Below are 25,904 nucleotides of genomic sequence, written 5' to 3'. Positions count from 1 at the left end.
GTTAGGCATGGGGGTGGGGGGTTAGGCGTGGGGGCGGCGCTGGTCGCGGGGGCGGAGATCAACGCGGGAGTGGCGTAGCATGCGGTGTTGTCCTTGAGCAGGTGAGTGACGTCACTGGGGGCAGTCGTTGAAAGTTACCTGGACCGTCTCAGACTCCTCCCTCCCCTTCATAGACTTCTCCATTTCTATCTCGGGTGACCGACTCAACACAGACATTTACTATAAACCGACTGACTCCCACAGCTACCTAGATTACACCTCCTCCCACCCTGCCCCCTGTAAAAACGCCATCCCATATTCCCAATTCCTTCGCCTCGGCCGTATCTGCTCCCAGGAGGACCAATTCCACTACCGAACAGCCCAAATGGCCTCCTTCTTCAAAGACCGCAATTTCCCCTCCAACCTGGTTGACGATGCTCTCCACCGCATCTCCTGCACTTCCTGCACCTCCGCCCTTGAACCCTGCCCCGCCAATCGCCACCAGGCCAGAACCCCACTGGTCCTCACCTTCCACCCCACCAACCTCCAGATACATTGTATCATCCTCCGTCATTTCCGCTACCTCCAAACAGACCCCACCACCAGGGATATATTTCCCTCCCCACCCCTATCAGTGTTCTGGAGAGACCACTCCCTCCGCGACTCCCTCGTCAGGTTCACACCCCCCACCAACCCAACCTCCACTCCCGGCACCTTCCCCTGCAACCGCAAGAAGTGCAAAGCTTGCGCCCACACCTCCCTCCAAGGCCCCAGTGGATCCTTCCGTATCCGTCGCAAATTCTCCTGCACCTCCACACACATCATTTACTGTATCCGCTGCACCCGATGTGGTCTCCTCTACATTGGGGAGACAGGCACCTACTTGCGGAACGTTTCAGGGAACACCTCTGGGACACCCGCACCAACCAACCCAACCGCCCCGTGGCCGAACACTTTAACTCCCCGTCCCACTCCACCATTTATCTCAGCCCGCTTGGCACACCAGCCTCATTCCTGAAGAAGGGTTTATGCCCGAAACGTCAATTCTTTTGCTCCTCAGATGCTGCCTGGCCTGCTGCGTGTTTCCAGCGCTACACTTTTCAACTCTAGATTGAGGTGAGTGTCAGGAATGGGTTGCCAGAGGTAGTGGTGGAGTAGAGTACAATTTTGTCATTTAAGGAACATTTGGACAAATACATGGATGGGATGCACGTAGAGGGGTACGGACCAAACACAGGTAAACAGGATGAGTTAAATGTGAAAACTGCTGACATGGACAGGTTGGGCTGAAGGGTCTGTTTCCAGGCAATAAACCTCATTGACTGTAATTACAGATTTATAGATTTGTTCAGGGATTATAAAATAACAACAGTATTAGTTTGTGTTTGTGTGGTAAATTTAATTCAACTGAAGTAGGTTAGTGCAGATCAGGGGCCATGGTAGCGAGTTTTGGTAAGGCAGGCTAGGCTCAATATCAAGGGTTTTGTTACTGTTCTCCAGAGAATAGTGGTTCCGTCAATCAATTATTAAATTCCTTCCAATAAGCAGAGTCTGTTTCTGTCTGAATTGGAGATAATTTTCTCTTGAAAGTTAGGTGCTATTTGGTACCAAAGGGATCTCCAAGGCTAGCAGCCATAGTCTGAATGAATTTCTATCTTTTTCCCCTAATTGACTGGTAGCAAAATTTATTCTTGGGTGGAGTAGTGAATCAACGCAATATGTTAAAATCCTATAGAACTGGCTAAATTTGATAATGTTCTGCATATATATCTTGTATATCAATGGAAAAATCACAAATAACATCAGTCAATGAGTCGAGTCAGAAACAGTCAATATGCCATCTCTCTCTCTCTAGCTAGGCGAGAAGAATGGAATTGGCAATGCTGAATTTTAACCATGGATGTTCACCCTCTGACAGTTGATGACCTTGCAGATAAACTGGACAGAAAAAGCGAACCAAAGAGTGTTAAAAAAAACTGCCAAGCCTCTGAATCACTATGCCAGATTGTTAGAACAATTTCTGAACGGCAGATGGAACTTAATTTAGATAAATGAGAAGCGCTGCATTTTGGAAAGGCAAATTAGAGCAGGACTTATACACTTAATGGCAAGGTCCTGGGCAGTGTTGCTGAACAAAGAGAATTGAAGTGAAGGTTCATCATTCCTTGAAAATGGAGTCACAGGTAGATAGGATAGTGAAGGTGGTGTTTGGTATGCTTTCCTTTATTGGTCAGAATATTGAGTAGAGGAGTAGGGAGGTCTTGTTGCAGTTGTACATGACATTAGTTAGGACAGTTTTGGAATATTGTGTGCAAATATTATCTGGTCTCCCTCCTATTGGAAGGATGTTGTGAAACTTGAAAGGGTTAAGAAACGATTTACAAGAATGTTGCCAGGGTTGGAGGATTTGAGCTATCAGGAGACATTGAGTAGGCTGGGACAGCTTTCCCTGGAGCTTCGGAGGCTGAGGGATGACTTTATAGAGGTTTATAAAATCATGAGGGGCATGGATAGGGTAAATAGACAAGGTCTTTCCTCTGGAGTGGGGGAGTCCAGAACTAGAAGGCGTAAGGTGAGAGGGGAAAGATTTAAAAGGGACCTAAGGGACAACTTTTTCACACAGAGGGTGATACATGTGTGGAACGAGCTGCCAGAGCAAGTGCTGAAAGCTGGTACAATTATAACATTGAAAAGGCATCTGGATGGGTATATGAATAGGAAGGATTTAGAGGGATATGGGCCAAATTCTGGCAACTGGGACTAGATTCGTTTAGATATCTGGTCGGCATGCACGAGTTGGACCAAAGGATCTGTTTCCATGCTCTACATCTCTATGGCTCTAAGTGTGGGGTGCAGCTCTATCCGGGTTGAGTTCAGCTCAAACAAATTTTGATTGGAACATAAATTGTCCTGTTGACAAGAATGTCATGCAAATTTGATAGGAACACAAACAATGGTATCTGCAGGACAGCTGCTCATCAAATAATCAAAGAAAGCTATAGAAAGTTAGCACAATGGGACAGCAAGCAACTAAGAAAGCAGATGGTACACTGACCATTACTACAAGGCAATGGATGTATAAGAATAAGGATGTCTTGCTACAATTGCTAAAGGGATTTGGTGAGACTACATCTGGCATGCTGCGTGCAGTTTTCATCTATGTGCATTTCAAGAAAGGCGTGCTTACATTAGAGACAATATTGGGAGGATTCATTGGATTGGTCTCTGGGATGAAGGGCTGTCCTGTGAAGAGAGGATGGGTACATTGGATCTGAATACTCTGGAATTCAGAAGAATAGCGGAGCATCTCACTGAAATATTCAAGATTATGAAGGAACTTCACAGGGTGGGTACTGAGAGGCTGTTTCCCCTAGCTGGAGGCACTGTCAGGATTAGAGGTCAGTATTTTAGGTCTGAAGTGATGAGAAATTTTTTCACGCAGTGATTGAAAGACTCTGGGATTTACTAAGCTATAAATGTGTCGTCATTTACCAGATTTAAAGCAGAGATAGATTTTTGTACTCTAAAGGTATCAGAGGATCTGGGGAGTGAGAGGGAAAACTCAGGCACAAGATCATCCAATATCCTATTAAATGGTGGAGCGAGCTCAGGGACCAGAATGTTTTCTTGTGCTCCTTTTTCCTTTTGGTCATGGGAGTTCTGTAAAAACCTAGAAATATCACCAAGCCACTTCAAGACTAAAGACAACACTGAAAAATGGTCGGAGGCATAGGAGAAATTCTTTCCTTTGCAGTTTCTCAAAAAATAACTATAATCGGTCGATGACTGACTATAAAACTGGAGCAGCCAAGACACTAAGCTTAATCACCTAGAAAAACAACTGCCCTTCAAATAAATTTTGGGTTCTAGAATATTCACAGTGCGTCATGTAGTGATTATGTTTTATACAAGCCAAACGTTTTCTTGTTTCTTACGTCAACACTGAAGCGCGAGGTGTATATTTGAGGATGGTGTTGATATTCCACAGGGTCATATTTCCCATCACTCTTTCTAACAACGTGATGATGACGGCTCAGAACTGTGCAGTAAACTTTTCTTTGATCTATGCAATGAATCACAGACAGTTAGTTCCAAACCGAACAGCTCGCAATACCTCAATTCCTGTTATTTTTGATGAAGAACAGAGAAAGCCACATAATTTGGTTTACTCCCCTCCCCATTTGCCAGCTTTTGATAATTATTATCTAACTCTCCTGCCCCAAAGAGTGCCAGTCATTTCAAGACCCGGACATGAATGGTAGCCATTCCATTTTGTATTGTCTGCTGGTGACAATGTCAAAGCAGAACAGGCTCAATGTGCTGAGGCAGTGTAAGCAGGGTGGGTCAGGTGGCACAGTGGTAATTTCTCTACCTCTGAGCCACGAGGCCTAGGTTCAAGTCCCACCTGCTCCAGAGATTATGTCATAACATCCCTCAACAGGTTGATTTAAAATGAGTTTAAGCGAACAGCCTAGTGACATTATCGCTGGACTGTTAATCCGGAAATTATGATAATATTCTGGAAACCCAGGGTCAAATCCCACCACATTAGATGGTGAAATTTGAATTCACTTAAAAAAGAAAATATGGAATGTAGAGTCCATACAATGATCATGAATCGATTGTCAGGGATAGCCCACCTGGTTCACTAATATCCTTCAAGGAAGGAAATTCCCATCCTTACCTGGTCTGGCCTCTAGGTGACTCCACACCCACCGTCTAGCCTATTAGAGATGGGCAACAAATGCTGGTTTAGCCAACAATGCTCTCATCTCATGACTTCATAAAAAAGAACAAATGCCAAATCCTGCCCTATGTAAAACTATTCATCAGGTCAAGCTGTACTGTGTCCTTCCCCATCACTATTTGTTAGGTGGTCACATTGTTCATATACTGATGTGTAATGTTCTTTTATGATTATATAAAAGATGCAAGTCACATGACAAATACAGCCAATGGGGATTCTGTGGCAAGTATGAAACCAGTTCTGAAGTAATTTGATTATTTTGAGCATCATTCTTTTGTAACATAATCACAACTGATACGAAGGAAATTTTTCAGTTGCCTGTGTTTGCTTGACATCAAAAGTGCAGACGGTAGGTGCAACTGAACAGCTTCTTCCCGCAGTTATTAGACTTCTGAATGGACCTCTTAAATTTTAAACTAAATGTTGATTTCGCTGTTTGTACACCTTCTCTGCAGCCATAACATTGTACTCCTCACTTGTTGTATTACCCTATTGCACTTTGTATGATATGATCTGCCCATACTGCACACAAAACAAAACATTTCACTGTACCTAGGTACATGTGACAATAATAAATCAAATCAAATCAAATCAGAACATGACTCTTTCAGCATTCTTCTGAGAACCCGTTTGACCCAGTCAATGACATCAGGCTACGAGCAGGCAGTGTTCAGTGGGCTCCCCATACACAACACTAATACACCTGGGATCAGACAATGCACAGTGTGCATGGTGCTGAGTTCCAACAAACATATCATGCTAAGACAAGCAAGCTATGACATACGAACTTACCAACAATAGTATAAGCTAAGACATATGCAATGCAGTAACATACCAGAGTTCAGACAAACACACAACATTCTCACTTCTGAGTCAGACAACAGTGCTCAGATTCCCTAGTTCAGACAATATACAGCACTCACACACATTTCGAACACTGTGAGGAGAGCCGTGGGCATGACAGTGCACAAATACAAGACATTTGTCAGATCAGATTATTATAAAAGTATTGGATGAATCAAATTATAACTATTAAATACCTCCAGACTGAAAAACATCTTGCAGCTCATGTGGTTCAACAAATTCACAAGGAAGTTCAGTGAATATTTCCTGTGTTCCCTGGAAAGGAACAGCAGTTATCAAGAAGAATATTTTGTTTCATCCCATTTTCAATGTCATTGTTTCAGATTTACGTCAAAGGAACTGTAAATTATATAGCGTCTATAATGGTAAAGTAGGAAACAACCAAACTTGAAACAAAAACTCAAAAGAAACAAAACGCTTCAAAACTCTTGAATGTCTTTCAAGAAGTTTCATTGAGCAGTATGCAATAAAATTTGTAGAAAAGCAGCACTTTCTAGCAAAATGTAACAAAGGTTTCTATGTAGTTAACTTCAAATAATCAACAACCCTTGAGAATGTAATTATTCTGCTCTTTCATTGAAATGTACAACTCTTAAGATTAGAATCATGAAGTAGTTACATCACAGAAGGAGGCTATTTGGCCCATCAAACCCATGCTTGCTCTTTGCAAAAGGAATTTAGCAAGCTGCTCCCCTTTCACTTCAGGGCTTTGTTCAATTCCCTCAACAAGTCCTCCCTCACTCCAAAAATCCTCAGCTCATCCCCAACCTCAGTTCATTGAAAATAATAGTTATCTTTCTCCTGATACTAATCCCCAACTCCTTCAAAATACTGTTAGTAACTGTACACAGGGTGGCTGTAATAGGGAGAATTCAACGTCAGCATTCCTTCGTGTGGCCTTTCAGTCTGTATACAGAACTCAGTTCTCAATGTGTGAAAAGTTCTAACAGTGAGAAATTATTTTTGAGGTATAAAGTCAGAGCAAAAATGTGCTTGTTAAATCACAAACTATTTAACACAATTTCTTGACAAGGTAAAACAAAATCCATTCATGAATTGGAAATGACAGATGAATTCCTTTTCTTGCAGTTGTACTAACCCAATGCACACAAACAGCCAGCTGAATCACCACTCACAGTTTATTGAAAGGTCTACAAAAATGACCAACAGGCATGGTTTTAAAAAGACAATTAAATCTAACTCCCCTGGAAATGACCATGAAGACAACTACAGCTCTGATTAAACAGAATTAAAATTGCACAAGCATTGAGCAATTCATATTAGATATAGGAATTTGAACATCGTAACGAGAATCATGTTAGCTAAGCTAAGGAACAACAGGCTCCATAAATTTCTGGATAAATGAATACAATGTCTAAATAATCCCAAGTGTATGAACAGCTATTTTAACAATCAATTTAAGATAACACATGAGCATGTACTGTGGCTTATTTATACTGCCTAGAAGTGATCTACGTTTTTGTGCAGAGATCAGATGTCTGTAAACAAAAGAAACATGTTAAAGCCCTGTGGCTTTCTTTTAATTACCTTGGAGTTTGGGGGAGCATTTCCACTACCCCCCCCCCCCCCCCCACCCACCCTCCATTGTTTATTCCATGGCAACACATCAACTAATCAGATTCAACTTTCAAGCAATCAGCATCCTTTTCTCCTGTAGTATAAATTGTTGTGATCATCAGATATTCATTCATTTTTCCTGATGTGAGTAAGACAACATTTCTCTTTTCAGCAACATTCTGTGTCTGTACAAGCAAGTGAACATGTAAACTGCTAGTCAAAAAATCCAAAAATCATCTTGTTCATCTTCTATCATCCTGACAGTCACATGATGTAACAATAAAGGAATTGTCAACTGATTTTCAATCATTAATGATGCAAGGAAACCTCTGAGCGTGACAGTTTTGAGAACCACAATCCACAGTTAACTGCTCCTTCCAAGCATTATTTCGTGACTTAAAAAAAAATTAATGCACTGCATCCCAAAATGTTATTTTCTGGAATGCATCAAATTTCTATTTGAATACATTGATGTTACCATCTTTCACCATTTCCCCAAGGAGCTACTCCATAGGCTGACAAGTCACTGACTGCAATATTGATTTTGAATTTAGCGTTCCCCATTCTCAAGAAGGACCCATATCCAAGTCATGTTCAACCATACTGATTCAAGTGAACAAAAAAAAGTGCACTGAATCCTCAAAAAATAGTGGTGTTATGATAGAATTACAATGCCATTTTGAAGGGCATCCCACATTCCAATATCACCATTTGCTTACGTATTATTTCGTATCTCCTTCCCTTCTCTGAATTTGCTGACTCCCACCACAAATTGCACTGCAGCACAAAATGTCAAAAACAATAACTTTGACTGCGTCGATAACATGGCAAACTTTACTGCACTCTTCCAACTCTCATTAGCACACTAAGCAGAACAAAAATCACTGTACTCGGTTTCCCAGAACCAACTCCTACGTCTATTAATGCTTTTTCCTGTACAAGATCTGACAATTTTAAGTTGTAAGCAAATTAGAAAAATTATATATTTCACATATGTTTTTTTTGACAGAACATTTTTGTAGATAAACTGAGAATATATAGGGGTCTCTTCGGCTCAATAAAAATTTGTGGGCTTATTTTAATTTTATCCTACTGGAAAGAATACCAAAGAGACATTTAAAGTAATCAATTCGCATTATCACTAAAGCTGTGAAGAGCAAGTTGACAGGAGTCCATTCAGGATTCCAACCTTAACAATGCACCCAAGCCATGTGGCTGTCTGAGAATACCAGGCAGATGTGAGCATTTCTGAGAGTGTTTCATCTCTGCAATACCATCAGACTTGCCCAAAATATTACAAGCATTCCCCTCAAACTTAACAAAACACATGCAACCTACCTTGGAGACATTACCGGTACCTGTGAACACAAACGTAACTGGTCCAACGGACTTCGGCATTAAACCTAAGGAGATCTCGTAACCGCAGTCCCGCACAGCTTGCACTGCCTGGGCACTGTTCCTGTAATTGTGAGCCATGCCAATATGCTGAAAACAGAATGCATCGACTGAATATATCAATGCTCATTCATAAAACACCTCACCGGCTGACTCCAACTCAGCACTGATTGGCTCCATGACTAGATTCACTGGAAGGACTTCATTGAGGCTGCCTCTCCCCAACATCATCCCTCCACCACTATCTTCCCTACCCCCACACCACTCAAAAGGTGGGAGCTCCATCACACTTCAAGCACAGTTACAGGAGCAAAGCAGGACGACCTCTGTGGCAAGTGCAACCTTGAAGAATGGCCCTAAAAGATACACTCACAAATAATTATCATAGACCTGTATTGTTAGATGGTTTTAGGATGGATGAGAGGTTTGGCCTTTTTGTAAAGGGTTTGAAAATTCTGGTCCCAGAATCTATCCATTAAAAATCCAAGTATTTGAAAGTAAAGCTTCCCGAGGACAGTTGCATTTATTTTTAAAAATTAGCAATATTATGAATGAGGATTTTCTGTTAACACCAAAGTAATTTATCTATATAGACACCAGAAGTCCCGGGCTGCTTGAGTGAGCATTTCTCAGTCTGAGTCCAACTTAGCCTCTGTGTCCCAGGATTAGGGAGGTCCTAATTGTTAACGTCTGGTTCATCACAATTGTTAAATGTTTTCATTAAGATTAAGAGAAATAAAGGGAAGACCACAGTGACATTTGTTTTTTTTTAAATTATTCATGAGATGAGGGCATCGCTGGCTAGGCCAGCATTAATTACCCATCCCTAATTATCCAGAGGGCAGTTAAGAGTCAACCACATTGGCTGTGGGTCTGGAGTCGCATGTAAATCAGACCAGATGGCAGTTTCCTTCCCTAAAAAGGACATTAGTAAACAGGTGGGTTTTTCCAACAATCAGTAATGGATTCATGGTCATCATTCAGCACTTTAATTCCAGTTATTTATTGAATTCGTAAGACTAAGTAAGTCAATAAACTCTCTGAACAACTAAAAGCTGAGAGTTTTGATTTTCATCTCACCAGCCGGATTGGATTCCATTAATACTGATATGAATTCAACAGCCCTGACTGGAACTTGTGTCAGGAGAAGTTAGGATTCACACTCATGTACTGTTCTGGTGAGCAACATTCTGAAATCTTTATCTAGGAGAACATAAATCTTAATCTTGAACAATGCAACAACAAGTGCAACTAACATATCTAACCTCCAGCAAGTAAGACTATGTGTTCAAAAGAACAGGGTGGAAAGAAATTAAGTTTAGAGAGTACTGACAAAATAAGAATAAGTCAGTCGTAGGATCAGGAGAGATAAGAGAATCTGAGCCTGCTCTGGCATTCAGTAAGATCATGATTGGTTAGTTTTTGGTCTTAACCCCACTTCCTTTCCTATAACCCTGGAACACCCTTGTCAATTAAGACTCTCTGTAACATCAATGTACAGAAAGGCCCAGGCTGCACTACTGTCTGAAAAGAGAACTTCAAGACTAAAGCCCCTCAGAGCAAAATCATTATATTTCAAACAGAAGAACCTTTATTTTTAAACTGTCCCTCCCAATTCCAGATACCCCAAAAAGGAGAAGCATCTTCTCAGCATCTACCCAATCAAGAAGCTTCAGGATCTATTGCTTCTCATTCTACTAAACTTCAGTGAGTTTTTGATCCTACCAATACCCTAAAATGTGTTGCAAGACTATTCCACTTTTATGTTCCAATCCTTTTGCAATAAAGGCTAGCATTCCACATACTTTCTGAATTACCCAAAGTGCCTGCATGTTAGTTTTGTGATTCATATGCAAGGTCACTCAGATTCCTCTGTACATACATAAAGTTCAGTATTACTCTAGTTAAATATTATTCTGCTTTTCTATTCTTACCCTGCCTAAGTGGACAACTTCACATTTTATATTATACCTCATCTGCAAATCTTTTTTTCCTCACTTGTTTCTCCATATTGCTTTGGCCTCAATTTTCTTGGAATCTTGAAGATTCCATGGCATATCCAAAATGGAGCTGAAAACCCTGATCTAGAAGTTGCACCTTCATTTCTGAGGGATCTTATTTTTGTGTGACGGGGAAACACAAACTCAGCAGGACCAGTTGAATTCATTGTTGAAACCATGTGGATAGATACATGAAAACAGAGTGACAATAAGACCAGTAAAGGGTCAATTTAGATGTGGGCTGCAGAAAATTGACTTAGAGTTTATAAAGGGACCATGGGATCAGTGGAGGGGCAGTGATTGGCATGGAGGCTATAAAGGGCCATTGAAGGTAACTGGAAAGTTTGGCATAAGTTGAGATCCACAGAGCATGGGGAGCAGATGGAGCAGTATGAGGGCCAGAGGACTTCAGTTCAGGAAAACTGTGATGAAGTCTTAGGGAACCAGAGTGGCATTTTAAACAGCCTGCCTTGATATTGCACAAATCTGTGTCTGTCTCTGAAATGTTTCCAGGAATAGCCAGCATAAATTCAACATGTACCTGCCCCCATCTTGGGAGTGAAATCTAAGTCTTCGTTTCCTCATCATTAATTGCTTTCCTAGCTATCAGCAAGTTTGGTTATACTACTGTCATTTCTTCATCCAAGTTATTATTGTAGTTTGTAAATAATTGCAGTCCCAGCATAATTCCTGTGGCAATGGAACAATGGAACCATTGTTACAATGGAACCAAACTGAAAATGACCCATATATTCCAAATCTCTGTATCCTGTTAACTAACTAATCCTCTATTCATGCTAATATATGACCCCCAAGAACAGGAGTTCTGATCTTCTGCTATACACTTTTATGGAACACCTTAGCAAATCCAAATACATACTCCATCTAATGCTTCCCTTTTATCCATCCTGCTTGTTACATCAACAAACCCAGGAGCACAATACTACATAAAAGCAGGAAAAATAGAGGACCCTTACCATGAAAGGAGTGTGGTGGCCAAGAGCAAGGAAGCGCAGTCCCAAACCATGTAAAATGTTGATCATTCCTGTTACAACCAGCAGGAGGAAAGAATTAGGAAAGTATTGGTCAGGTTATCACGTGTTTGTTCCAAGAGGAAAAGGTTACAATGGGATAAACGTACCTGCTACCCCAGCCCATTTGCCAAATGCCACAATTCTTGTCCCTTTGCTATCCACCATTTTTTCATAATCAATGAGGCGGATTTTCTAGAAGTACAATAAAAAGGAACATGAGCTCTTTGGGAGTACAGCTTCTCACAGGTGATTAAATATAGTTAGCAACACCAAAGTATTAACTTGCATTTAACGTCTGAGTGAAATAGAAACTCAAATTCGAATTAAACAAGGTCTCCACACAAACTCAAAAATTCTTCCGTAAAATAGTACACTGCAATGCAGCACTCTTACAATGACTCAAAAACAGGGAAACTGCTGCCAACTGCAAAATTTAAAACAAAACAGAAAATATAGGCACTTTCAGGAGCTCCATTTCCATCATGTTCCTTTCTTATTTAGATTTCCAGCATCCACAGTCCCCTCTCCCCTCCCCCACAAGAAGATTTCATGGAGGAAGTTACTCAACATGCACATTATTGTGTAAAATACACAATAATTACACAGAATAAAGAATAGTTATAGTATCTTGTTAACTGATTTCTTACTATTTTTGCAGGGAGATGGAGTTCTTTTTCTAAACAAAGAATTTCACTCAACTGTTTTGCTCTTAAGTATCCACCCAATCCAAAGTTTTTGTTGATTTAATCGAATCACCTTTAAAAAAGATTTTATCTTTCGTACTATGGATACACATCTATTTTTTTTAAATCACATTAAAGGTGTTCACAATGTTGGTTCCTGATAGTGTGTAATCGACACAATTGCCCATTTCAGTTTCCACAATTTCAGATTCTGTGAGATCAACAATATAAAAGTTAGCATGCCAAATCAAACCGTCACATATTAATTAGGCTTCTGTAAAACAAAAATGCAATCTCAACAATGACAAGGGACAGGAGTTTTACTTTCAGGTTAGGCCCCAGATGTCAGGTAGGGGGCAGAATCATGCACTGTGTCGAGCTATCTCATGGCAGTGATTTCCTCTGAGTTAGCCACTTTGTGTCCAGAGAGTGGGCCAATTGTCCTTAATCTCTTGATGGTGGAGGGGCTAATAGGAAGCCCCCCAGCTCAGGAGGAGCTGATGCCTGCCATTTTAGGTGAGATAGGCAGAGGGCATCCATCTATTAAACTAAATATGGTCACAGCAGCCAGGCTGTCATTGCATTGGAGGAACCCCTCTATACAGAATGGCCTGTGAGTTGTAATCAGAAAAGCAGAACAGTCAACTTCTCTACAGAGCAATAAGCAAAAGTTGCCAATATCAGAAGGGGCTTACAAACTAGATGAAAAATTTCAGTTGGCTTCTAAAAATAATTACTTAAGGCCAATTAACTTACATTAATTGGCTACGTGCTGCTAGAAAATACCAGCCTTTAACCCTTCTCTGGGAAAATGGCCCCAGGGTAGGATATTGCTGACAAGTTGGCAGTCCACCTCTGTACTCATCCAAAGAGTGTCAGTCTGAATAGCAAGAGAATTTCCAACAGATCTTGAAGCCAACACACTCAGCCTCTGTCTGTATTCATTATTATCACTAATGATAAAGATGTGGAAAATGTTCAAACAAAGAAATCTTACCAGGGGTGTAAAGGCCACTGTAAAAGGTCACCAAAATCAAACTCAAAATATTTTCTAACAAACATTCTATTATACCTTTTCAATGATAGCATCCAGAAGAGGCATATTTGCCTCTTGGGCTTTAATTGTGTGTGAAAAGAAGGCATAAGTCTTTTTAGGTATCAGCTTCTCCACTGGAGGACTTTTCACTCCAATAATTAAAGAAGCCTCAGAGATATCTTCCTGGATTATAGCCCCTGCCTGCCGATAATCCTAAAAATGAAAACATTATAAAAATAATCAGGTTTTTTTCCCCACAGTGAACTTCAAACATATTGAGTCTCAGCAAGGCAATATGTCAGAGATAAACAAGTTCCTTATACCATTTGGTGATTTTGTGTTCTTACTTACATTCATCACTTACTCATGATTAGGTAAAGGAAATTAAAGTTTGAGATAGAGTTGGCAGGGGAAGATTAGAAATCTATATAAACTTTGGGGAACAAAGGGTATCAGACATTTAATGAACATTTTAGGCATTTCAGACTTATACAAATGTTAATAATGCAAGTTTAAAAATATGTTTGCTGCAAACATTAGAATACCAACAATTAACAGCTTAGAGATTCTGCTCAATCGACTGAAATTATTGTAACTGGCATAGAAAATCACAGAATTTGACATCAATTTTAATTCAGCACATCTTATATTTCGCAATCTTTTACACCAGGTTTGTAAAAGGTGAAACTAAAGTAAGCCTTGCCACACCCCAAGGATGAATTAATAACAATTGGAAGTTTTCACTAAATGTGTTTATTTCCAAACCTGTAGAATTTGTTAAAAATTAAGTTAGCTTTTTTAGGTGCTAGGAGCGAAAAGGGCAAATTTTAAAAGGTTTTGAATTATTTTAAAAATTTACTTTATTAACAAACTGACTGCAATGCCCCAACATAGAAAATAATTTAAAATTTTTGGAAAAAAACATCATTTAAAACTCAGTTACTCATACATAGTGGCTTGACAGCAATTAAAAATGTTTATTTTTCATAGGAAATCTATTTTTGTTGCAATAATTACACTACTTAAATGACTTTTTAAATTAAGGCAATTTTAAACTTTTAAAGAAGCACTCGGTTTCAAAATATCACTGCTGCACTGGTTCAGGGCAGCTTGTGCAATAATAATATGCAAGCTTGACAGTGTGGAAACACAGGGTGGGATGGCAAGAAAACTGTTTTTTGTTATATGGGTGTAATGTTGAGCATGCACCTGGATTGTGATTGCAACTCAATGAGGAAACTCTTGCCACCCCACACCTCTCCCTTGTGCTTGTATACAACATTTGGACTGCTGTTTTTCTGAAGTTCTCTCCATTTAAAAAAAAAATTAGCTTTTTGGAGGGAAGAGAACATTAAAAAGAGGAAGAACTAGAAAACAAACCAAGAAGAACAGAGACGTTAATTGTGCATTAATGAGAAAAGTTGGCAACTGAAGGAATCTTTAAAAATTTGGATTTTGGCAACTTTCATTCCAAACTGAACATGCAAGCACAATGGAAGAACTCATGCTTGTCACAAAGTGGAAACCTGGGGAATAACTTGCTCATTATTTACATTTATGACAGATTATTGTGTGAAACGTTACAGATTATTGTGTGAAACTTTTTTTTGGAAGATAAATAATTACATGAACAAGCACTACAAAACAAAGCACCTCAAGAAACTAATTAGAATAAGAAATTAGAACCCTTGAAACAAGAATATTCCAACAAGAATGCAAAGCTCCCCCCCAAATCTTCTGCTTTCAAATAAACAAAGCGAGACTGACCAAAGCAGCTCATTAAAAGTGAAAGAAAACTGGAGGCAGAAACCGCTGTAGAATATTGCTACCAGAATAGTGAAGAGTCTGGAGAATAAGTTGAGAAATCTGTTCAGAGTGGGGAGTTAATGCCTGTTTAGAGATAAACATAGCCATCAAGATATAAAAGTGTTGTCCGACTAGGTCATGGTTTCTTGACATTTCTTTCCTTCAAAAATGAATTCTGTTCATAGAAATAAAATTGTTCCACCTTAAATTCAAAGCACGGACTTAAAAACGTGGACTGTCAGTAGCAACAATTAAAACCCAGCCTGCAAACATGTACACAATGAATCATTCACAATCACCTTTTCATGAATGGCTCGTCTATTGGATGGTTGTACCAGGACTTTGTAGCCTGCACTCGTCACCTCTTTGATGTGTCTTGGGGCCAATGGTGCTCGCCTCTCCCAGACATTTATATCCTCTCTCCGCAAGGCCAAAACAGCTTTGTGATGCTGGTACCTTGGGTGGCTACATCGGAGGCAGCAGCTTATTGCTCTGTTTTTGTGTTTCAACAACCAAAACATGATCAAACCTGCTTACAAAAATGGAAGGAAACAATCCACATCCATTTTAGGACATGAAAAACACAAGAACTATCACATAAACATGCAAGAAGCAAGTCACTGTGCTGTGAAAAGGTGAAAACAACAGTTTGGTAATTGCTATACCCAGAAATGGTTTTCCAATTTAGCTGTATGAGGACTCTATAATTATTCTACAAACATTACTACACTTGCTGTGAGCCTATAAAACATTAGTAGCCTCCTGCAAACCATTTCAAAGATTGCCATATTCCCAGTGACCTTTGCAAATTTTAAGATCGTGATATGCTTTGGGGAATTCCTCTCAAAGACAGTGGGATGGAAATTTGGCAGTTGTGTTAAATGACCTTCCAACAGGGGAAATTTTGATTGAACAAGGAGTAATCACTTAATGGCAAGGTCCTCAGGAGTGTTGCTGAGCAAAGAGACCTTGGAGTGTAGGTTCATAGCTCCTTAAAAGTGGAGTCGCAGGTAGATAGGATTATGAAGAGGGCGTTTGGTATGCTTTCCTTTATTGGTCAGAGTATTGAGTACAGGAGTTGGAAGGTCAAGTTGCAGCTGTACAGGACGTTGGTTAGGCCACTGTTGGAATATTGCGTACAATTCTGGTCTCCTTACTATCGGAAAGATGTTGTGAAACTTGAAAGGATTCAGAAAAGATTTACAAGGATGTTGCCAGGGTTGGAGGATTTGAGGGAGGCTGGACAGGCTGGGGCTGTTTTCCCTGGAGCGTTGGAGGCTGAGGGGTGACCTTATAGAGGTTTACAAAAATTATGAGGGGCATGGATAGGGTAAACAGGCAAAGTCTTTTCCCTGGGGTCGGGGAGTCCATAACTAGATGGCATAGGTTTACGGTGAGAGGGGAAAGATATAAAAGAGACCTATGGGACAACGTTTACACACAGAAGGTGGTACATGTATGGAATGAGCTGCCAGAGGAAGTGGTGGAGGCTGGTACAATTGCAACATTTAAGAGGCATTTGGATGGGTATATGAATAGGAAGGGTTTGGAGGGATATGGGCCGGGTGCTGACAGGTGGGACTAGATTGGGTTGGGATATCTGGTTGTACAAAGGGTCTGTTTCCATGCTGTACATCTCTATAACTCTATAACCAGGTTGACTGGCTGGTGCTCAACATGTGGAGCCTCCTCTATCTAATGCCAAAGAGCTGCCAGCTCTGAACCAGTGCTCGCGGTCAGCTCACTCTGGACTGCGTACGAAATCCAGTGACTGTATTAGTTGGAAGTTCAATGTCGAAGAGAAGGAAAGTAATCAGGGGTATGGAAGTTAGCTTGCTGAGCTTGAAGGTTTGTTTTCAGATATTTTGTCACCATAGTAGGTAACATCATCAGAGTCACTGTTGAAGCGCTGGTAGTATGTCCCACATCTCTATTTTTAGGTCTTAGTTTCTTAAGGTGGGTGATGTCATTTCTGGGTCTTTTTTTTTCCCAAGGGAAGGTAGATAGAGCTGAAATCGATGTGTTTATTGACAGAGTTCTGGTTAGAATGCCATGCCTCTAAGAATTCTCGTGCATGCCTTTGTTTCGCCTGTCCTAGGATGTGTGTAATCAGGGGATTAAAGGGTGGGCACAGGCAGGCAGAGAGTGAACTAAAATATTTCTGTTGAGCCAAGAGGGGCAACCATGCACTTCTTAACTCTACAAAACACGATTTTTCTTTTCAAAAAAAGGGAATTTATTTGTTTGTGGATTGGCATCCAGCAGTGCTAGAATATCAATTGGAAGAGCTTTACACTTTACACGCTCCATCTGTTGGTCCCTTGGAATTGTAGTCAAGATTAGAGTGGTGCTGAAAAGCACAGCAGGTCAGGCAGCATCAGAGGAGCAGAGAAAAAAAAAATCGACATTTCGGGCAAAAGCCCTTCATCAGACCTTGCTGTTTGATTTTCCTGCTTTTCGGATGCTGCCTGACCTGCTGTGCTTTTCCAGCACTACTCTAATCTTGACTCTCATCTCCAGCATCTGCAGCCCTCACTTTCACTCTTGGAATTGTGACATTTTTAGTCATTCTGTTCAGAAATGTTACGACACACCACTGGAGCAGATAGGACTTGAATCTTCTGGCCCAGAGATAAGGGCATCCTCAGAACTGTAGGCAGAGCCTAAATATATCACAAACCTTAATCTGTAATTATAGGTAGAACACAGAATAAAACAGGCAGACTCCTGAGTCACCTTTATGAAGGCCTCAAAATTTCATAATGGATCAGGAACAGGTACAGGGCTTAAAGTTGACAAACATGTATGATCTGACCATTCACTATTGTCATTAAAAAGATTACTATTCTCCTCATCTCTCCCAATAACCCTATCTCCTCAGCGTCTTTGCTTATTTATTCTGAATTGTGGAAGCAGCCAGGTGGATTATGATGGTAGATTATGCTTTTTATACTCCTGGGTTTCCCCGCATCTGTGTTCCACAGCTCCAATTTTATTTTGTACCCGGATGAATCATTTTCCATTTTGCCATTTCACTCATAACAGGAAAAAATGTTGACAGCCATTTGCCTTAAACTTATCAAGTACATTGCACAACTTGCACTACATGGAAAAGGTTAGAGCACATTCTGCACCAATAATTCATTCATTAAAAATGCTGCCGAGAAATTAACTCAATCCACCTTAACAACTAGGTGATAGTTGGATCAGGTCCAACAACAAATCAGTTGGAATTCATTAATCTTTGTATATTAATAAATTATAAATTAGAATTACTCCTTTTCAGACTTCTGATCATGCACCCACCATCCTCATAATTGCAGAACTTCCTTCATTTCTAGCAACATTACTGGATGCCTGAGGACAGGATTATTTTTATGCTGTGGTTGAGAGAGCAGGAGACAAAAACATTGATGGTTAATTGAAATGAAACCAAATCCTAGGCATATTGGATTTTGCAAATGTGAGCGTGAACAAAAAAAGTGATACAACACGTCATACCATCAAATGGGTTGAAAGTGTTATGACGTTGAAGGCACGTGCTGTATCTTTAAGAGAGAGTGAATGCCGTTCTGAACTGATAGCTTACAAGCACCTGTGTTCAGTGGAAACTCGATTATCCGAACGTGATGGGCGGGCACTATTTCGCTCGGATAATCGATTATTCAGAAAATCGATTAAATGCCTTTCCTCTGGGGTTCGGAGTTTTAAAGTCTGCTCCCTATTCAGGAGACTGCAAAAGCGTACAGTGGGCCAAATCCCGACCCCACATCGCCCCAACCCGATCCAACACTGCCCCCACCCCCCAGCACAAAGCACGCGAGCCCCGCTTTTTTTAGTAAATATTTTTATTAGAAACCTTTTTAAATCTTTTACAAAACATCTATATACAAAAAAAAATACCAAAAAGCAGAAAAATAGAGGCAGTACAACAATGTCATATCGTGATACTAATGAACTACCTACTATTCTACCAGAACAAACGTATCTACTTAACTTAAACTACAAACAAATTAAATAAAACTTAAATTAAATTATATCTCACCACTTTATTCTATTTCATTTATCATACTTCCACCGGGACTCCCATCCCTGGGTGCACCAGTCATTGTACCCATATTATTTTCCCCCAGCCTCCCCCACCCAGGGCCTCAAGGGCACCCATACTGATTCCCACAGTTATACCATGGCCCTAATTAATATTGCTAATAAATCTGCATTAATATAATTTAGAAAGGGCTGCCATGTCTTGTAAGACAGCTCTGTTTTGTGGTGCACCATATTTGTGAGATAGTATTGGGGGAGATGCTCCATCACCAGCCTACTCAACCCCATTAAACCTGGTGGTTTTTCCCAATGTCCAATTCATTAAAATGTTCTTCCTCGCTCAGTGGGTAAGAATATTACACAATCTCTTTCCGTGTTCCCCCATAGAGGGCAAATTTGGCAACCCCAGAAGAAGAAATAACGGATCCACGTTAACTTCAATCCCCAGGATGTCCTTTAGCCCCTTTACTGTAGCACTCCACAATATCTCTGGATCTTACAAAATGATCAATAGCAGTGTGTAAGAGTGCCTATACTAATTTTACGTTTGGGACAGCCTGGAGACGCTCCTTTCTTGAACTTAGCTAGCTTTTCTGGTGCCACAGGAGCCCTGTGTAAGATCTTCAATTGCATGGCCTGCGCTCTATTACATACTGAAATTTTCCTTACATTTTCCCATATATCTTCCCAAGTCTCCAATGAGCTATCCTCTCCTAGCTTTCAATTCCACGTCCCCTAAGGCACATCCTTTCTGTAAATGGTATAAAGTACCAACTGAAAGAGTGCCCGTGCACCGAAGCACTCTTTCCTCCATGTCTGACTTGTAAAACTGAGCCAGGAGAATGACCTTCCTTTGTATATAATCCCTTATTTGAAAGTACCGGCAGAGGTCCCTCTTAAACAATCCATATTTCTGGCTAAATGACATCAAGACCACCCCCTCGAATAAATCTTCCAGACAAGAGACTTCCTTATTCTCCCATTACTTAAACCAGAGTCCATTGCCCCAGGTTTAAATCCTTGAGGTCTCACCAATGGGGTAAACGGTGAGGTCTTAAACCAACTCCCCTTGTCTCGCCTCATTATAATCCAGGCTTTCACCACATTTAAAATGATTGGACTCTTACACTGCTCATTCACGGATTTCACCTCATCCATGAATAATAGATTAACTAGGGGATATCTCGACTATGAAGTTTCAACATCAAGCCAAATAGTCTCCGAATTCCCCCGTACCCACATATGCTAATAGTACGCTTATTTGATACCTCTTCAAGTCTGGAAGATCCACCCCTCCCTCACCCTTCAGGAGCTGCAATTTGGTAAAGTTAATTAGAGTGCACCTGTGACACCAAATAAAAGAACCATTGAGCCTCCGAAATACTTGTCTAGATAGCAACAATGGGAGTATTCTCATGGGGTACAACAGGCGAGGAAGAACTTTCATTTTAATCAGGGTTATTCAGCCCAACCATGCTAACAGTAACACCTCCCACTGCTGCAAATCCTGTTTTATCCTCTCCAATAGTTGTACATAGTTAGCTTTATACAGCTGGTGGAAGGCAGGGGTAATAAAAAAATTCCCAAATACAAAAAACCCTTTGACGACCATCTAAACGGGAACTGCATTCCATCCTTCAGATCAGGCACCTCCACTAATTCCCCCACCCACATGGCTTCCGATTATGTGAGGTTGATCCTGTAACCCGAACAACTGCCAAATAAATTAATTGTTTGAATCAATCAAGGAACGGTTAAATTGGACTGTATGAAGCACACTCTTCGGGGTCTTTCCCCTTCTTTAAAATGAGGAAGATATTAGCCTCCCTGAGAGAGGGCAGAAGACAATCCCGTGCATATGAATAGCTAAATATCCCCAGGAGTGGCTCTACCAACACAGTTATGAATTCCTTATAGAATTCACTTGCGAATCCATCTGGTCCCGGTGCTTTGCCACCCTGGAAGTGCTTTATTGTTTCCTGTACTTCCTAGGCGCATTCAACAGGGAGACTTGTTCTGCATTTATCCCAGGGAGGTCCATTCTCAAAAAAGGACTGCATTCTTGCTGTGCCATGTTCGCCTCCCTCTGATCGATATAACTCTGCGAAGTATTCCCTAAATCTAACATTGATTTTCTTCAATACACGGGTAACTGTGCCAGCCTTCTCTCACAGTGACACAACAGATTGGGAAGCTTGTTACCTCCTAGCCAGGTATCTACCAGGCTTATCTCCAAATTCAAACAAACAGTCTTTGTTTAGCGAAGGAGATCTCTTTTTTTGCCACCTGCATGTGCAATGAGTTGAGAGCCGCTTGGAGGGCCATGACCCGCTGCAACTTGACCAGAGAGGGCCTATTATAATATGTTTCCTCAGCTATCTGCAACCGGGCCTCCAGCATCTGTTGCTGCTCCTTCCTCTGCCTCCTCCTAGTCGCTGAATATGAAATGATCAGAGCCTCATAAATATACCTTAGTGGCCTCCCCAAGTATTACCGGATTACTGGCCCTACCTGAGTTGATATCCCAGAAGGCCCTGAACTCTCTTCTGACGTACTCAATGAATGTGCTATCCCTTAACAGGAATGGGTCCATGCACCAGTGCCGTGCATCCATTCCACCACCCACAATTTTACCATCTAAATACACTGGCGCATGGTCCAAGACAGCTATATTCCCAATTTTGCATGCCAATGTTCTGCCCAAACAATCCAGTAGCATAAAAAAAAAGTCAATTCACGTGTGGCACTTGAATGAGTTGGAACAGAAAGTAGTGTCTCTCCCGTTAGGGTGGAGATACCTCCACACATCCACTAATCCCAATTCGTCACACATGTTCACCAACTGTCTAAGATTGCGCAGGCAGACCTGCCAGACCCCTTGGCACCCTGTCAACTTCGGGATCTATTAGGTGATTAAAATCCCCTCCTATTATTGTGCGAAACACCCCAAGATTCATTAATTTAGCGACTGCATCAATTTCTAATTTTTTGAGAGGGTGCGCTGGGGGACAAAACACATTCAAGATGCCATACCCTTCTCCATGTATTAGAGCTTTAAGAATGATGAACCGTCCATGTTCGTCCTTAATTGGCTCAGTTACCTGGAATGAGAGGTTCCTTCTTACCAGTATGGCCACTCCTCTACTCTTGGAGCTGAAGGAGGAGAAGAATACCCTGTCCGAACCCCACTTCTGCAGTTTCAGATGTTCCTTATGCGTTAAATGTGTCTCTTGCGGCAGGGCAATGTCCACCCTTTCCTTCCTAAGGCTTGACAGCACCTGCTTTCTTTTAATAGGGGAATGGTTTCATTTTATATTCCAGGTGCATCACCTAAACAAATCACTTGCCATAATTGTCCAGGGCAGCCCATAGATTTCCATGAGGAGGAAGCTTATTTGAGGTGTGGCGAGCGACAAGACATTAACTCTATTAAATCTAAAAACTACTCCTATAAAAACTACAACTAAAAAAACTAATCACTACATTTAACTTAAGCAAACACCCAAATAACTCCCAATTCACCAGAGATCCCTCCCCTTGCTCATAGGGGGCACTCCTCCCAACTCCTTGCTATCATCCCAACTTCCTTTGGCTGAAACTGTGCCCTAACCCCAGGTAATTCACAAATGAAATTACTTACATTGAGAATTAACAATGGATACCCATCCCCCCCACACCCCAACACACAACTTAACCACCGGTATAGCCACCCTCAATTCAAAAATAAAAGGACAGCAGTAAAAAAAAATCCCCAGATAATACCCAACTAACCAATATATGAAATAATTCCAGTTTTACCTCAAAAAAAAGGGGAGGGAGGAGAAAAAAAGGGTAATAAAAAACCTTTTAAAAACCCATACCATTGTCTATAACAATGCCCCCTCTCCCCGCCACCCCAACTCGAGTCCTTTAATGCAGAGAATTCACAAAGTCCTTTGCCTTTTCTGCCTTTTATGTACAGTCTCTCCATGAGCAAAATGCAACACAGCGAATACCTCAAGGAATATTGAATGTCCAGGTCCCTTAACTTTATTTTCTAACTTCATCAAATGCCCTTCTCTTCTTAATTAAGGCTCCTGAGAAGTCCTAAAAAAACATTTTTCTTGAACCTTTGTATGTTAAAGCCTGTGGATCTCTCTTCAGTCTTCTTGCTGTTTCAATCACTAATCTTTATAATGCTGGAATTGCACTAGGGCCGGGCAGGGGCGCGGGTCTGACCTGAACCTGCGTATTGTGATCCGGTGGACCCGCTCCACACTCACCAGGCCTGACTCCAACTCCAGCCCCAGAAACTTCAGGAGCCACCTCTCTAGGAAACCAGCGATGTTCTTGCCTTGCTCGTGTTCCGAAATACCCACAAGCCGGAAGTGTTTTTTTCTATTTTTTTTTATTTTCCAGGTCATCCACATGCTCCTGAAGGACCGGAACCTGGTCTTCCAGCGTTCAGATCCTTCCTCCCAAGACCTCTGCCATGGTCTGCAACGCCGCAGTCCTCTCCTCTACTGCCTCTCTTCGGTCCAACAACTGAATTCCTGCTCCTGCTTTTTAAGCATGGCAGATAATAGTTCCACTGCTGCTTCAATGTTTTCTCGGAGTTTGGCAAACTCCGAGAGTAACTGCTGCTGCCCCATTAAATCCAAAGGGGCCGCCCCGGGAGTGTGTGCAATGGCTGCAGGCACCCCTGATGCAGTAGGGGAGTGCCCTGCCCGCTGTACTCTTTAGGCCCCTTTCCTTTATTCGTTTTCATTCAAGACTTAAAGCTGTTGCACCACAATTTTAGCAGCTCCAGATGTTCAGCAAGTTTATATTAACAGCTTTTTCTCCTGGGGGTGGTTGATAAGGCGGATAAACATCCACCTTGCCAAGGGGTATGGCACAGAGCCCAGCACAGCAGACCACTCAGAGCGCTGCAATCTTGGATCTCCCATCACTCCTATTTTAACAGATTACGAGGCCAAGTGAGATGTTGGTTAAATTAACAGAAGGGTTCACCACCATGTCATAACACAAGCCACAGACACAATTTGCACTTGTATTGATAGTGTAAAGCAGTGCATCAATAGGGGCTTAGCTATCACTTCTTTCAACTCTTGATTGTGCCCAAAATTAAATGACTGTGTGACATTGTGTTGTCTGCAAGCATGCCATATGTCTTCTTTATTGTCCTTTCCACTGTTGTGACCACTTTCAGGGATATACAGACCCCAAAATCCCTCCGTACATCAATGTCGCTCAGCGTTCTGCCATTAAATGTATAATTTTCCTTAACATTTGATTTCCCAAAGCGCAGCACTTCACGCTTAACCAGATAAATTGCCATCTGCCATTTCTCCACCCATATCTACAACTGAGGCTGAGGGGTTACCATTTTGAGGTATATGAAATCATGAGGGGCATGGATAGAGTAAAGAGACAAAGCTTTCTTTTCCCAGGGTTGGGGAAGTCCAGAACTGGAGGTCATAGGTTTATGGTGAGAGGGGAATGATTTAAAAGGGACGAAATGCACAACTTTTTCATACAAAAAGTGCATGTATGGAATGATCTGCCAGAGGAAGTGGAGGAGGCTGGTACAATTACAACATTTAAAAGGCATCTGGATGCTGACATGAATAGGAAAGGTTTTAGAGAGGTATGGGCCAAATGCTGGCAAATGGGACTAGATTTATTTAGGATATCTGGTCAGGATGGATGAGTTGAACTGAAGGGTCAGTTTCCATGCTGTATATCTCTCTGACTCTATGATCTATATCCTGCGGTATACCTTGACAATCTTCTACATTATCAACAACTCCACCGATCATTGTATTGTCTGCAAACCTACTAACTCACCCACGTACACTTTCAGGATTAGTGGTGCTGGAAGAGGACAGCAGTTCAGGCAACATCCAAGGAGCAGTAAAATCGACGTTTCGGGCAAAAGCCCTTCATCAGGAATAAAGGCAGAGAGCCTGAAGCTTGGAAAGATAAGCTAGAGGAGGGTGGGGGTGGGGAGAAAGTAGCATAGAGTACAATAGGTGAGTGGGGGAGGGGATGAAGGTGATAGGTCAGGGAGGAGGGTGGAGTGGACAGGTGGAAAAGAAGATAGGCAGGTAGTCATGGGGACAGTGCTGAGCTGGAAGTTTGGAACCAGGGTGAGGTGGGGGAAGGGAAAATGAGGAAACTGTTGAAGTCCACATTGATGCCCTGGGGTTGAAGTGTTCCGAGGCAGAAGATGAGGCATTCTTCCTCCAGGCGTATAGTGGTGAGGGAGCGGCAGTGAAGGAGGCCCAGGACCTCCATGTCCTCGGCAGAGTGAGAGGGGGAGTTGAAATGTTGGGCCACAGGGCGGTGTGGTTATTTGGTGCGGGTGTCCAAGAGATGTTCCCACAAGCCTGACCACCCTAGCCAACCCATTGTCTCAGCATGCTCCTGCCTCACTGAACTCATCTCTACCTACCTCGACACTATCCTATCCCCTCTAGTCCAGGAACTCCCCACATACATTCAAGACACCACCCACACCCTCCACCTCCTCCAAGACTTCCGTTTCCCTGGCCCCCAATGCCTCATCTTCACCATGGATATCCAATCCCTCTACAATTCCATCCGCCATGACCAGGGCCTCCAAGCCCTCCGTTTCTTCCTCTCCCGACGTTCCCAACAGTACCCTTCCACCAACACTCTCATTCGTTTGGCCGAACTGGTCCTCACCCTTAACAATTTCTCCTTCGAATCCTCCCACTTCCTCAAGACCAA

The 25,904-nt window shown here is 41.6% G+C and overlaps 1 protein-coding gene across 4 annotated transcripts in view; it reads right to left on the bottom strand.

Moving 5' to 3' along the window:
• Positions 1 to 25,904, bottom strand: part of aass (aminoadipate-semialdehyde synthase) — a 74,510-nt gene that overhangs the window by 41,921 nt on the left and 6,685 nt on the right. For 3 of the 4 annotated variants that reach the window (XM_043709193.1, XM_043709191.1, XM_043709192.1), the window contains exons 2-8: positions 15,422 to 15,651; positions 13,353 to 13,529; positions 11,705 to 11,789; positions 11,541 to 11,608; positions 8,507 to 8,653; positions 5,767 to 5,845; positions 3,915 to 4,042 (exon numbers count right to left, since the gene is read on the bottom strand). In XM_043709193.1, the coding sequence (XP_043565128.1) occupies positions 3,915 to 4,042; positions 5,767 to 5,845; positions 8,507 to 8,653; positions 11,541 to 11,608; positions 11,705 to 11,789; positions 13,353 to 13,529; positions 15,422 to 15,643 (906 nt within the window). In that variant the 5' untranslated portion in view covers positions 15,644 to 15,651. Of the gene's footprint in view, positions 1 to 3,914; positions 4,043 to 5,766; positions 5,846 to 8,506; positions 8,654 to 11,540; positions 11,609 to 11,704; positions 11,790 to 13,352; positions 13,530 to 15,421; positions 15,652 to 18,428; positions 18,448 to 25,904 lie in introns of those variants that run through there. The other variant, XM_043709194.1, reaches the window with a different exon arrangement.

Source organism: Chiloscyllium plagiosum, chromosome 19 (genome assembly GCF_004010195.1).
Source record: "Chiloscyllium plagiosum isolate BGI_BamShark_2017 chromosome 19, ASM401019v2, whole genome shotgun sequence".
In the NCBI taxonomy this organism is placed as follows: Eukaryota; Metazoa; Chordata; class Chondrichthyes; order Orectolobiformes; family Hemiscylliidae; genus Chiloscyllium; species Chiloscyllium plagiosum.
This window is presented reverse-complemented; position numbering and strand designations above follow the sequence as displayed.